Source organism: Hemiscyllium ocellatum, chromosome 29, assembly GCF_020745735.1.
Source record: "Hemiscyllium ocellatum isolate sHemOce1 chromosome 29, sHemOce1.pat.X.cur, whole genome shotgun sequence".
Lineage (NCBI taxonomy): Eukaryota > Metazoa > Chordata > Chondrichthyes > Orectolobiformes > Hemiscylliidae > Hemiscyllium > Hemiscyllium ocellatum.
Window position 1 is genome coordinate 54,973,056 of NC_083429.1, and position 11,214 is coordinate 54,984,269.

Consider the following 11,214-nt stretch of genomic DNA (forward strand, 5'->3'; position numbering starts at 1 on the left):
GCACCCCTCCAGGAAAGTGAGGTTGATTTCATCACAGACTAAACTTGTGCCTTGTAGCTGTTGCACAGGGTTTGTTGGGTCAGGAAGAGAGCTACTTCCTGCAAAAGTCCTAGTCTCTGACCTATTCTTGTCACCACAACGTGGATATATCTGATCCACTTCACGTTCTGGTCAATCACAATCCCCTGAGGTGCAGATATTGGGAGATTTAGCAATGGTAATGCCATTGAACGTCAAGGAGAGATGGTTAGATAATTTATTGTTGAAGATGGTCACTATGTAATATTTGAGCGATGTGAATTTACTTGCAGCTTATGAGCCCAAGTCTGAATATTGTTCATGTCTCATTGTATGTGGGTATGTACTGCTTCAATATCTGCATGTGGTTGGTTTGGGTTTGTCTTGCTTTTTGCCAGGACATACCTGGACAATTTTCGCTTGGTTAGATAGATAATAGTGTTGAATCTCTACTGAATCAGCTTGGACAATAAGGTGGCTAGTTCTGATACACACCTTTTGCAAGGGAACTTGCCATATGCCTGAACATGCCCTATGTCTGAAGTCCTTAAATGAAACCAAAAGACTGCAGGTAATGGAAATTTAAATACAACAGCAATGCTGGAGAAACTCAACAGGTCTGACAGCATCTTTGGAAAGAGAAAACAAGTTAACAATTAAAGTGCAATTAGTCTTCTTCAGAACTCATCAGTGATAAGAAACACTCGAAATACATAACAGCACAGAAGGAGAGGCTGCAGAGTTGGTTGAGGGGAAAAAAAGGGATGATTAAGGGGAGGCGGAGGTGAGAGACGCAGAGGCTTCAAGAAGGGCATAAATAAATGTATTGATGAGAATGAGAAAGGAGAAATGTTAAAAAGTAACCCCAAAAACTAAACGTTAGCTCTCCATAAAATCTTAAGAGGAGTTTTTGGGCTGACTGGACTACTATGTTATGCCATGGCGGTGACCAGAGAAAATTATGGGAAGTTAGTGGTCATGCTTTTCAACTCATGGAAGTTAGTTAACTTGTCCTGTTGAAAATAATCATTGTGGCACAAAGTGCTACACAGCCACCTCAGTCTAATTTTTATCCAGCTTTGCAGGCTTCATTATCTTCAGAGTTGATAATGGATTTGGACATCTTGTGATCATGACACAATAGGAAAGATAAATGATAATGAAGTTATTTAGGCATGGAGAAGCACCTGTTTCCCTGCCATTCCTGTGCTGACTGAACAACATTGGCTCCTGATTAAGCTTGATTTTAAAATTTGCATCTTAAAAAAAATCTCTTCATGGCATTTTCTCACACACACACACATCCCACCTCCCACTGTATCTGTAATCTCCTCCAGACCCACACCCTTAGAGGCATTTGTGTTCTTGTGTTTTTGCTCTTTTGCATCATTGATAATTTCTGGGCATCGGGTGGGGTGGGGTGCTTGTCATTGAGCTGAAGGTCAGCATCAAAAAAAGTTTAGAAAAAAGGAAAGAAAGAAATTTGTGAAAGCAAACTTTTGTTTAATTTTATTTTTCAAGGGTACGTATTTAAATGGAGTGCTAATATTGAATGTGTTATGGGCCAGCAATGTGTAACATTTGAAACACGGATAATATGATACAATTTGTAAACCAGCAAGTGTTGGTACTTTCAGGTCAGGGAATAAAATTTCAGATGCTAAAAGAGAGATGCAATTTTGGATGATAAGTCTGTCTGATCAAGTGTTTCATTTTTTTTTCAGATTCATCTGCGCCTGAAAGACCTCCCAAGCCATTACCTCGGCGAATCAACTCAGAACGTAAATCCGGTCCTAGTCAGTCCAACAGCTGTCATAAGACACAGCAGCAGACTCTCTCAGCTGAGATCAACAGCCTCTTGAGCCAGGGCTACTCATATCAGGATATCCAGAAAGCATTGCTAATTGCACAAAATAATGTGGAAATGGCAAAGAATATTCTTCGGGAGTTTGTGTCTGTCCCTTCCCCTGCACACATTGCAACATAGCCATCCCTTAGGACACTGCCACCACCTAGCCAGAGCTAGTGGTTGGTCTGATATAAACCTTGGCTTGAGTGACAACGTGCCTCGTCTAACCCCCTCGCCTCATCAAATTGAATAATCAGGTCTGTGCAATTACTGAAATATAGAAGGATGCTAGCGCCCTGCCTCATTTTCACTCCAACTGTTGAATTTTTATGAAAAAGTTTATATGTGAAGGTATTCTTAAGATATCTGAGGTTTGACAAATTTACAATCTTAAGGGCAGTCATCACATAAGGAATTTTGCAATCCATATAAAACTGATGCCAATTGATTACTTTGTGCAGAATTATCAGAAATGTTTGAATATTATCTCTGGTTCTAGTTCCAAAAGTATTCCAATAAAGTGGATGTACCTCCATGAATGAATTTCAAAATTATATTTTCCAAATTGGATTCTAAAGTTGAGAAATATGTATTATACACAGGCTGTATCATATTCAAACATTGTATTATTCAAAGTATGCAGTAACAGGCTTCTGTGTGCCTGTGCAAATATTGCGTGAACAAAGTTTAAAATGTTAACAGTGAGTTGGGATTCAAAAGTTAGTTTCAGTATAAGGAGGTTTAAAAGTAGACCCAGCTTCACTTGGTATTACTTATCAACTTGTGTCACTGGGATGTACAGCTGCTGGTGTGGAATCAGGTTAGCACTTAAACCATCCAGCCATTCAGAATAAATATGTGGGTCTATTTTTGTACATGCAGGAATCATTTGCACAGAATAAAATATTAGTTAGAAAGTTGTATTTATACAGTACCTGGTCGTGTGTGTATGAAAGAGAAATTTAAAGTGAAAAGTGGATCCCAATTTACACAAATCCAAAAGAGATGTTCGGTCCAATCGTGCAAAGTTCTTGCTACAAATAAATCTGCAATGACAGCATGGGTTTCATTGTACAATTCTAATTGGTGTTTTCCCCATTTGAATTATTGTGTTTGGCATGAGGTTTGAGTGTAAAGTAAGGAGCAATTAAGAATAGAAAGTAGGCAGGTAACCACATGTAATCAGTGCAACACTGACGCTGAGCAGGTACTAGAACAGATTGTTATTTGATCCTAGCTGATCCCTGAGAGAAATCTCAGTGTTAGTTTACCAAGAAAGAACTGTCCAAGTTAAAAAAATATTTGGTTTTGAATCATTGTAATACAATGCATTTAATCACAAGAATGTGACGAAAATCAGGAATTGTAAGATGCCACCTTACTCATGAAGTCCAAGAATATTATCCCTATCCTACATTGGCCATTTAGTCCCAAATGAAGACGTACTTGTAGTTTCCAATATACTGTTCACCCATTATATTTCTAATAAGATATTTAGCACTGAGCTATGATTCTAATTCTACTGTCTATTTTATTATGAACAAACAAATGAAAGTCCGAATAGAAAAGCAAAATACTGCAGCTGCTGGAAGTACTCAGGTCAAGCACCATTTTTGGAGGTGGGGAGGGAAACAAAATTGAAGTTTCAGATCAATGCTCTTTTATCAGGACTGGTTTCATTGACCTGAAACATTCTCTCACTCGTGTTCCCTGTCTCCATGGAAGCTTGCAGTTGTTCTGGGGTATTAGAGGATTTTCTTCTTTCTATTAATGAAGGAATTATATAAATATATTATTGTCTGAGTTGACAGATCCAACTTGTTATTTGGATTACAATTTGCCTGTACCAAGATTGAATAGGGGAACAACTAGGATGCTGCACTTGATCATAATAGTCCCTGGACAGAGGATGGGAAAAATCAGTTTCTAATTGCTTTCCAGTGAATCCTGCAAAAGAATGGATGTATGGGTGTTCTTGGGTCAGTCACTGTGTGGCTGCATATCTGACTGTTGGCATGTATGTATCTCTTTGTTTGATGCAGATTTTCTCCTAGCAAAGGGTTGGATGTGCCCTTTGTGACCTTGCCCTCTTTGGTATAGTAGTCTGGGTTTGTCAGACACTAGAGGGAGTCAATGTTCAGGAGAGGAAAAGTGGAAAATCTGAAGAGGAAATATGTGCTATGTTGAAGCAGATACAATTTTACCTTTTTGTCATTTACCTTGGTCTAGTTTTTCCTGTTTTGTTCAAACTACAGTGAAGGACATCTGGTGTGTTCTCCTGAGTTGTAGCTCCTAATAGCACCTTGATGAGGAATACACGTCACACATCATCCTTACTTCGAGCTATATGACTATTCCTTTGCTAAGGCTGGGTTGAAATCTTTCACTTTTCTTAACAGTGCTGTGGGTATACCTACCTGTACCATATGGACTGCAGTGACTCAAGAAAGTGGCTATCATCTTCTTAAAGGCAACTAGCGGAGGCAATAAATGCAGGTCTTGCCAGCTTCACATTTCTTACCAGAATTCTAAGAAAAGGCTGTAAATAGTTTTCAGTCAAGTCCAGAGATGTTGTAAGAATTTATTTTCGACAATGTTTCTGTTCAAAACTTGGTAAAACTAAACTGAAATAATTCAAACTGCTACAGCAATCAAGTGAGACTAACAGCAATATTACTGTTGCACTTTTAAATACTTTTCTTTCTTGCCCTATGCAAGCATTGATGTAGGAAGTAATTTGGGTGTGATCAACAACCAGCAAATACAACTTGACATTACTGTGATGTTCATGAAAGGTATGTGAAAGTAGATATTTGTAAGGAAAATATCTGTACCTAGTGTCAATATAGAATCACAGCATGAAACAAAAGAGCAGGAGACTATTTGGGCCAATGTGCCTATGCCAGCTCTTTAGAAAAAGTTATCTAATTAGTTCCACTCCCCACTCTTTCCCTTTAACATTGTCAAAAGCACAATGGTTTCATTTTTATTTATGTTCTGCTCTGTCATTGTGTTTATAGATTTTAGCAGGATAGAACAGAAATTAAAATTAAAAATTGTAGAGGAAATTCTTCAATTTCAGATTTGCAAAAAATAAACATTTTTGAGGGAGGATTCTGGAGTAAATCTTGGAAAGGTTTTACCTTGCATGCATGGTATTCTAACTACGTAATCCTGTGATGCTGTTTTTTTTTCAATAAAACAGCCATTTTCATCAGTCTGTTGATTGCAAGCATTTGTGTTTATGTACTGTAATGGAGAATGGAAAGTTGACTGTGGTCAACTATCCCTTTCCCAGTACTGTACACATCTAAATATTCTGCCTGTTGTCCGGCAGAGTTGAACACTGGATGGATATGTGTAGAGTTGACTTTGATTTTTAGTATACATATTTGTGCCTAATCGCAATTTTCTAACAGCTTAATTTAATTTTATTCTTGTTTCAGCACAACTCAGTTTTCTAAACTATGTAATTACTAAAGTAAAAAAATCTTTATTTATGGGTTGCAATATTTTGATTGTAACTTGGTTGTAGCCATTTTTCAGACATTTAGTGAATAGTAGAGTTATCTGGTGTATTCTGATATTTTGTGCCATATTTTGTTTAGGGGTTGGGTAGGTACAGAAATGATAGTGGTTGTTAGTTATGGAGTGTAAATATCTAGTGACGAACTGTGGTTTAATATTTATTGTTATCTTAGTTACTCAGATTGGATCTGTTTGCTGTTGTGATCATTTGTACTTATTGGTCAATAGTTGGCATTAATAACTTGAAACACTGACAAAATCCTGTCAGTGTTGCACTTCAGTGTGACTGTAATTAAACATGATCCAAAATTAAAAGTCTTTCATATAAATACAATTTTATTCATGAAAGATATGCCATAATTTGGTTTCCTGGGAGGCAGGTAACTCATGAGATGAATAAGCTTTTGAGTATGCTGGCAACTTGCACAGTATTCAGGAAGGGTTGTTGGACAGTGATTGTATGAAGATATTCCCATTTCCCAGGAGGGAAGGATTATGAGTTTGTAGTTCCACTTGCCCTCCAGAGACGTGATTGCAAATTGCAGTTGATCTTAGTTCTGAAAACCTCTAGCAGTAACCTTGTATTTAGAGTGTGTCATGTTTTATCCAACTAGTTCCAATCCCCATTCTTTCCTCAAAGCCTTGGGAATTCTTTGACATTGTCAAAAGGGCAGCTGCGTTACTTGCAGTTTTTAAAATTTATTAATATTTTCCATTGCACTGTGGTTTCAAGCAAAGACAGTGAGGTAGGGAGCAAATAAAAATGAAAGAATCCATATACTGCATCTAGTGACTGGACAAATTGACAGAAGGTTCTCTGATAAAGGAAATGCAGCTAGATTTTGAGCTTTGTGCTTGATGTTTTAGTTCAGAGTTCATATGTAAACCTAATTACAATGGCAGTGAGTAACTGGAACACATGTTATCTTACTCCATGTTTATTTTCAGATCCATCACTGTGGGTGAGTATTTTCTTCATAGTAACATGTTCATTTTCAAACAGAACAGGGGACTGACTGGGTCATTTCTATTTTACGTTGCCCTTTTGATTCAGGACTTCTGTGGAAATTCAGAAAATCCAGTTTTCGGGAGTGGGAGGGGAGTAAAAAAATTCACGTTTGTCTAATATTTATTTGCCAATTGAGTGCTTCCACCAATTGCAGGAAAGAGCTTAGAAAGCACTGCTAATTTCGTGGTTTGGTTTGCTATTTACTGCTGCTTGTGTGAAGAAGGCACATTATTCAATGATGAATTGTTTTTAAAAGTATACATATGCTTTTATTGAAATTAACTGGGATTTATATGAAATCACAATGTGTTGAAAAGCCTGAGTTTAATTATATAATCAATGGACTTGACCAGATGAGGGGTTTCAGAGCATTCATTTTCAGGGAGAAAACAAAATCCTAGTAGTTGTCAAACACCTTGCCCACATGCAGCAGGATGTGTTAACTTGAGTCTTATGAAATAAAATTGACATATGGGTATTCTAATTTCCCTGTCCATATACCCATTCAGGATGAACAGAGGGTATAGATCCTTTCTCTTGATAATTTGTCAAGATCACTTCTGGAACTCTAACCTTTAATATCTTTCAAACAACAACAAGGATAATCACTGCATCTTCAACCAGTAAAGTAACTGACCCACCCTCCATTTAAAACCTGTGTGAATCATCTGAATGTTTTGTAATCCAGGGTAAATATACAGGGAAAGGAATTTGAGGCTACACTCTGAAGGAGATGGAGTGTAATGCTGATTTCTGTTCACTGATGAAAAGCAGACCTGAGACCCCACTTAGCCAAATTAATGGCATTAGCCACAAAAGATGCCAGATGTGACTTGTAGTTTATCTTTAAATGTGGTTCAAACCTGAGCCTTAATGCCACAGTTTACAAAGTAGCCATCTGATCTTACATACTAAACATAATGCTGGGTTTAAATTAAAGTTAGGAATTCTAGCCCTAAGCTAATTAAAGTCCAGTGTGATCAATGCAAGACATTTCAGGTAATCAGGGTCATTTTTATATTTTATGAAAACACTTTTAAAAAAAAATGTTAAAACCTATGACTTCTGAATTTGTTGAATTTTCAGTGATAGTCGTGCAGCCATTTTACCCAAGGCCTGGATTGGATATTTTATTTTCTTGTACCCCGTTTTAGAAATGGGCGCCAAAATGTACTCATTCCTGTCACCCCGAGCATCCCTTTTATAAAAAGACATTTCAATCTTAACAAAGAACACATATATCTATTTGTATTGAATTTGTTGCTGTATAGTGCAGTCATTTTGTTTCTTCTGTGCAGACCAACATTAGATGATTTCATTGGCATTTCGGGAAGGGCTACATTTAGTCAATGTGTTGCACAGTTTTATCCGTTTGGTGCTGCAGAATGTTGCTGTTCTGCGATCAGTGAAAGAGGCCTCCTTCCAAGGAGGGAAGAGCCAGTCAATGTCTACTGTGAGTGTAACAGTAGTCAAAAGGTGAGGGTTTATGAATTAGATTATTTGCTTTGAGCCAACTTAACTCCTGTTACTTCATTTAAAACATTTCTTGTAAAATAAGCATTTCTTCACAGCATCAGGACGAAATGATTAGTAATGTTTGTTGGATTTTGATTCTGATTGACATCTGATTCATTACTTGGTTCTTGTGCTCTCCAGTGATTGGATGTTTTCCAGTGAATAAGGAGACTGAGAAATCATCTCATGAAGTTCAGGCATGGATTATGTTAATATTAATATTATCCCTCTGAAATATCTGGCTTCACCCAGGAAATTATTTTGAATGTGCACTAACTGTTGATGAGCAAATGCACTAAGTAGCAATGAGATAAATCACCAGTTAATTTCTCCCCGCTCTTCAGCTTTTAACATTCATCAAACTAATCATTTCATCTGAATTGAGGTCTCTTATTTTGAGTATTAGCTTGGATATGTGCTCAGATGTCTTCAACAAGGCTACCTCCTAATTTCTCTGTACCTGAGATTAATCCTATCAACTGATTGTAAGTTTGCTTGCTGAGCTGGAAGGTTCGTTTTCAGGCGTTTCATCACCATACTAGGTCAGATCTTCAGTGAGCCTCCGGATGAAGCACTGGTGGTGTAGCCCGCTTTCTATTTATGTTTGGGTTTCCTTGGGTTGGTGATGTCATTTCCTGTGGTGACATAATTTCCTATGGTGATGTCATTCCCTGTTCTTTTTCTCAGGGGTGGTAAATGGGATCCAAGTCAATGTATTTATTGATAGAGTTCCAGTTGGAATGCCATGCTTCTAGGAATTCTCGTGCATGTCTCTGTTAGGCTTGTCCTAGGATGGATGTGCTGTCCCAGTCGAAGTGGTGGTACCCCACATGTATAAATTGAAAGCAGGCTACACCACCAGTGCTTCATCTGGAGGCTCACTGAAGATGTTATCTTGTATAGTGACGCATTGGGGCTGCACAGTGGCTCTGTGGTTAGCATTGCTGCCTCACAGTACCAGGGACCCAGATTCAATTCCTGCCTCGGTAACTGTCTGCGTGGAGTTGCACATTCTCCCCGTGTCTGCGAGGGTTTCCTCTAGCTACTCCGGTTTCCTCCCACAGTCCAAAAAATGTGCAGGTCAGGTGAATTGGCCATGCTAAATTGCCCATGGTGTTAGGTGCATTAGTCAGGGGTAAATATGGGGTAGGGGAATGGGTGTGGGTGGGTTACTCTTTGGAGTGTCTATGTGGACTTGTTGGGCTGAAGGGCCTGTTTCCATAGTGTAGGGAAGCTAATCTAATCTAATGTCTGAAAATTAACCTTCCACCTCAGGGATCAAACCTACATCCAGAACCTCAACCTGAGCTACAAATCTTCTCAAATCTCACTAACTATTAACTGAACCAACTTAATCAAATTGCCTGGGCTATGAATTTCACTGGGTACCCTCTGTCAGTCAGCAGTCACTCATGGTTGGGAGAACTGAATCTTTCAATTCCTAGATTCTTTCAATTGGGACCAAGTGAACTGAATAGAGAAAGCTAGACTGATTGGGTTACAATCTGTAGGTGTGATGAGGAGAGCACCAATACACCTTGAGTTGAAATTATTTAGAGCAACAACTACTTTCTGTAAATTGAGCACAGGACTGTGTTTCATCTGTGAGGAGACCTAAATACTTGAGGGGCAAATTTTCAAAATGAGTATCCAGTTGTGCTCCAGTCTGGGTTAGCCATTGTGCTGGATTGATTGTGATATGGCATAGTTCACAACCATGGTACTGATTAATATGGGTAGGGGGAAGAGGTGGACTGAGGCAGTACTATTGTGTCATAGAAAGGCCAACACAGACAAAACACAATCAGAAGATAGGAGAACCTGCTTTTAAAGGATCTCTACATCAGCCCTTTTGAGTACTCAACAGCTTTCCAACGTGCACTTGCTTTGACTCATAACCTCTGAGAAAATGGTTTTCTGTAAATTTCATATGTTTAATGTGATAAATGTAGAAATGTACAGAATTGCAGGATGTTTAAGTCACAGTATTTTTTATTGAATACTGTAATCTGAAGATTTTAATTTTAATGAAAATGCTCCTGTATGAAATGAACTTCAATGCTTTTGATATAAATGAATGTTGAGACTCGCTTTCTTAGGTAATTTTTGGCGCCCATTTCAAGCAATGTGTCAGTTTTCTGAGATTTTAATTTGTTTTGGTCTGCACTGATGTAGGACGATCTTTCACTTTGTTCAGGGTTTTTGTGCTTGCAATATGTAATTTTTTTTTAAAACTCCTAACCTCATTGCAGATTCTGGATGTTCTGTGCAATTAATTTATATTCATTTAAGTGCTCTCTTACTGTGTTGGTAAGTGTTTTAAGACATAGCAAATGGAAAGTACTATTGTGAAATAATGTATTAAACACATACTGAAATCACAAGCTTGTGTACGGGCTTTTATTGAGAGTCACAAATATTAATAGCAGCTCTGAAAAAGAACATTCTGTTAAGGAAATAAAACCTGTGGTATGATGGTGACTGGGAAAAGGATCAACTTGCTATGTGTTTCTGCTTTCGTCTTTCATCTCTCATTTCCACTGAACAATTTTTCTTCACTTCTAGACTGGAACTTCTTTTTCATGCTCTCTTTCTCGAAGCAATTTATTTTTTCACCTCCCAACTCCTCTATTAATCTTTAATGTCTGTGTGTGGGTGTCTCTCTCCCTCTCTCTTTTCCAGTGTCTTCCATTTCCAGTGTCTTTCATTAGTGTTGCTTTGATCATTAGCCTGTGCAGTCGTTTTGTTGCTTTTAAGCTGTCTTGTTTGCACCCCACTTCATTACATTCATTGTTTCAAGATGGCAACACTTTGTGCATAACGTGAGAAACCACATTTTTGTACACAAGACAATAATTGTAATTCTAGACTAATACTCACTCTGGTTATCAAGACCTCTACATTAGCACCCTTCCCTGAACCTCATTCACCCATATGATTGTATGACCGCTGTATTTTTTTTCACATCTTCATGTCTGCAGGAAGTTCTGTACCTGAAATGTTAACTTTTTTCTTAATAGATGCTGTCAGATCTTTGTATTTCCAGCATTTCCTTTTTCAGATTTCCTGCATCTTTTGTTTTCCCTTTGAAATTTTAATGGACAGGTACTGAAGTTGTTGATGTGTCCACAGGCTATATGATTCATTTACAAGTTAAATGAGTCAATTGCAAAATGGTACAGAAATAACAGTTATGTTCTATGGAAGGAAAAACAAGTTTACATTCTCAGTTTACAGTTTCAAATGGATTCTGCCTTCAATTTACTTCAGGTATGTTGGCTACAAAATTTGGATG

General features: G+C 37.8%; 1 protein-coding gene across 3 annotated transcripts in view; it reads left to right on the top strand.

The window, feature by feature from the left end:
• cbl (Cbl proto-oncogene, E3 ubiquitin protein ligase) overlaps positions 1-4,890 on the top strand; it is a 231,039-nt gene extending 226,149 nt beyond the window's left edge. For all 3 annotated transcript variants that reach the window (XM_060847082.1, XM_060847084.1, XM_060847085.1), the window contains one exon: positions 1,743-4,890. In XM_060847082.1, coding sequence (XP_060703065.1) covers positions 1,743-2,005 — 263 coding nt within the window. In that variant the 3' untranslated portion in view covers positions 2,006-4,890. The remainder of the gene's footprint in view (positions 1-1,742) is intronic.
• The last annotated feature ends 6,324 nt before the right edge of the window (positions 4,891-11,214 follow it).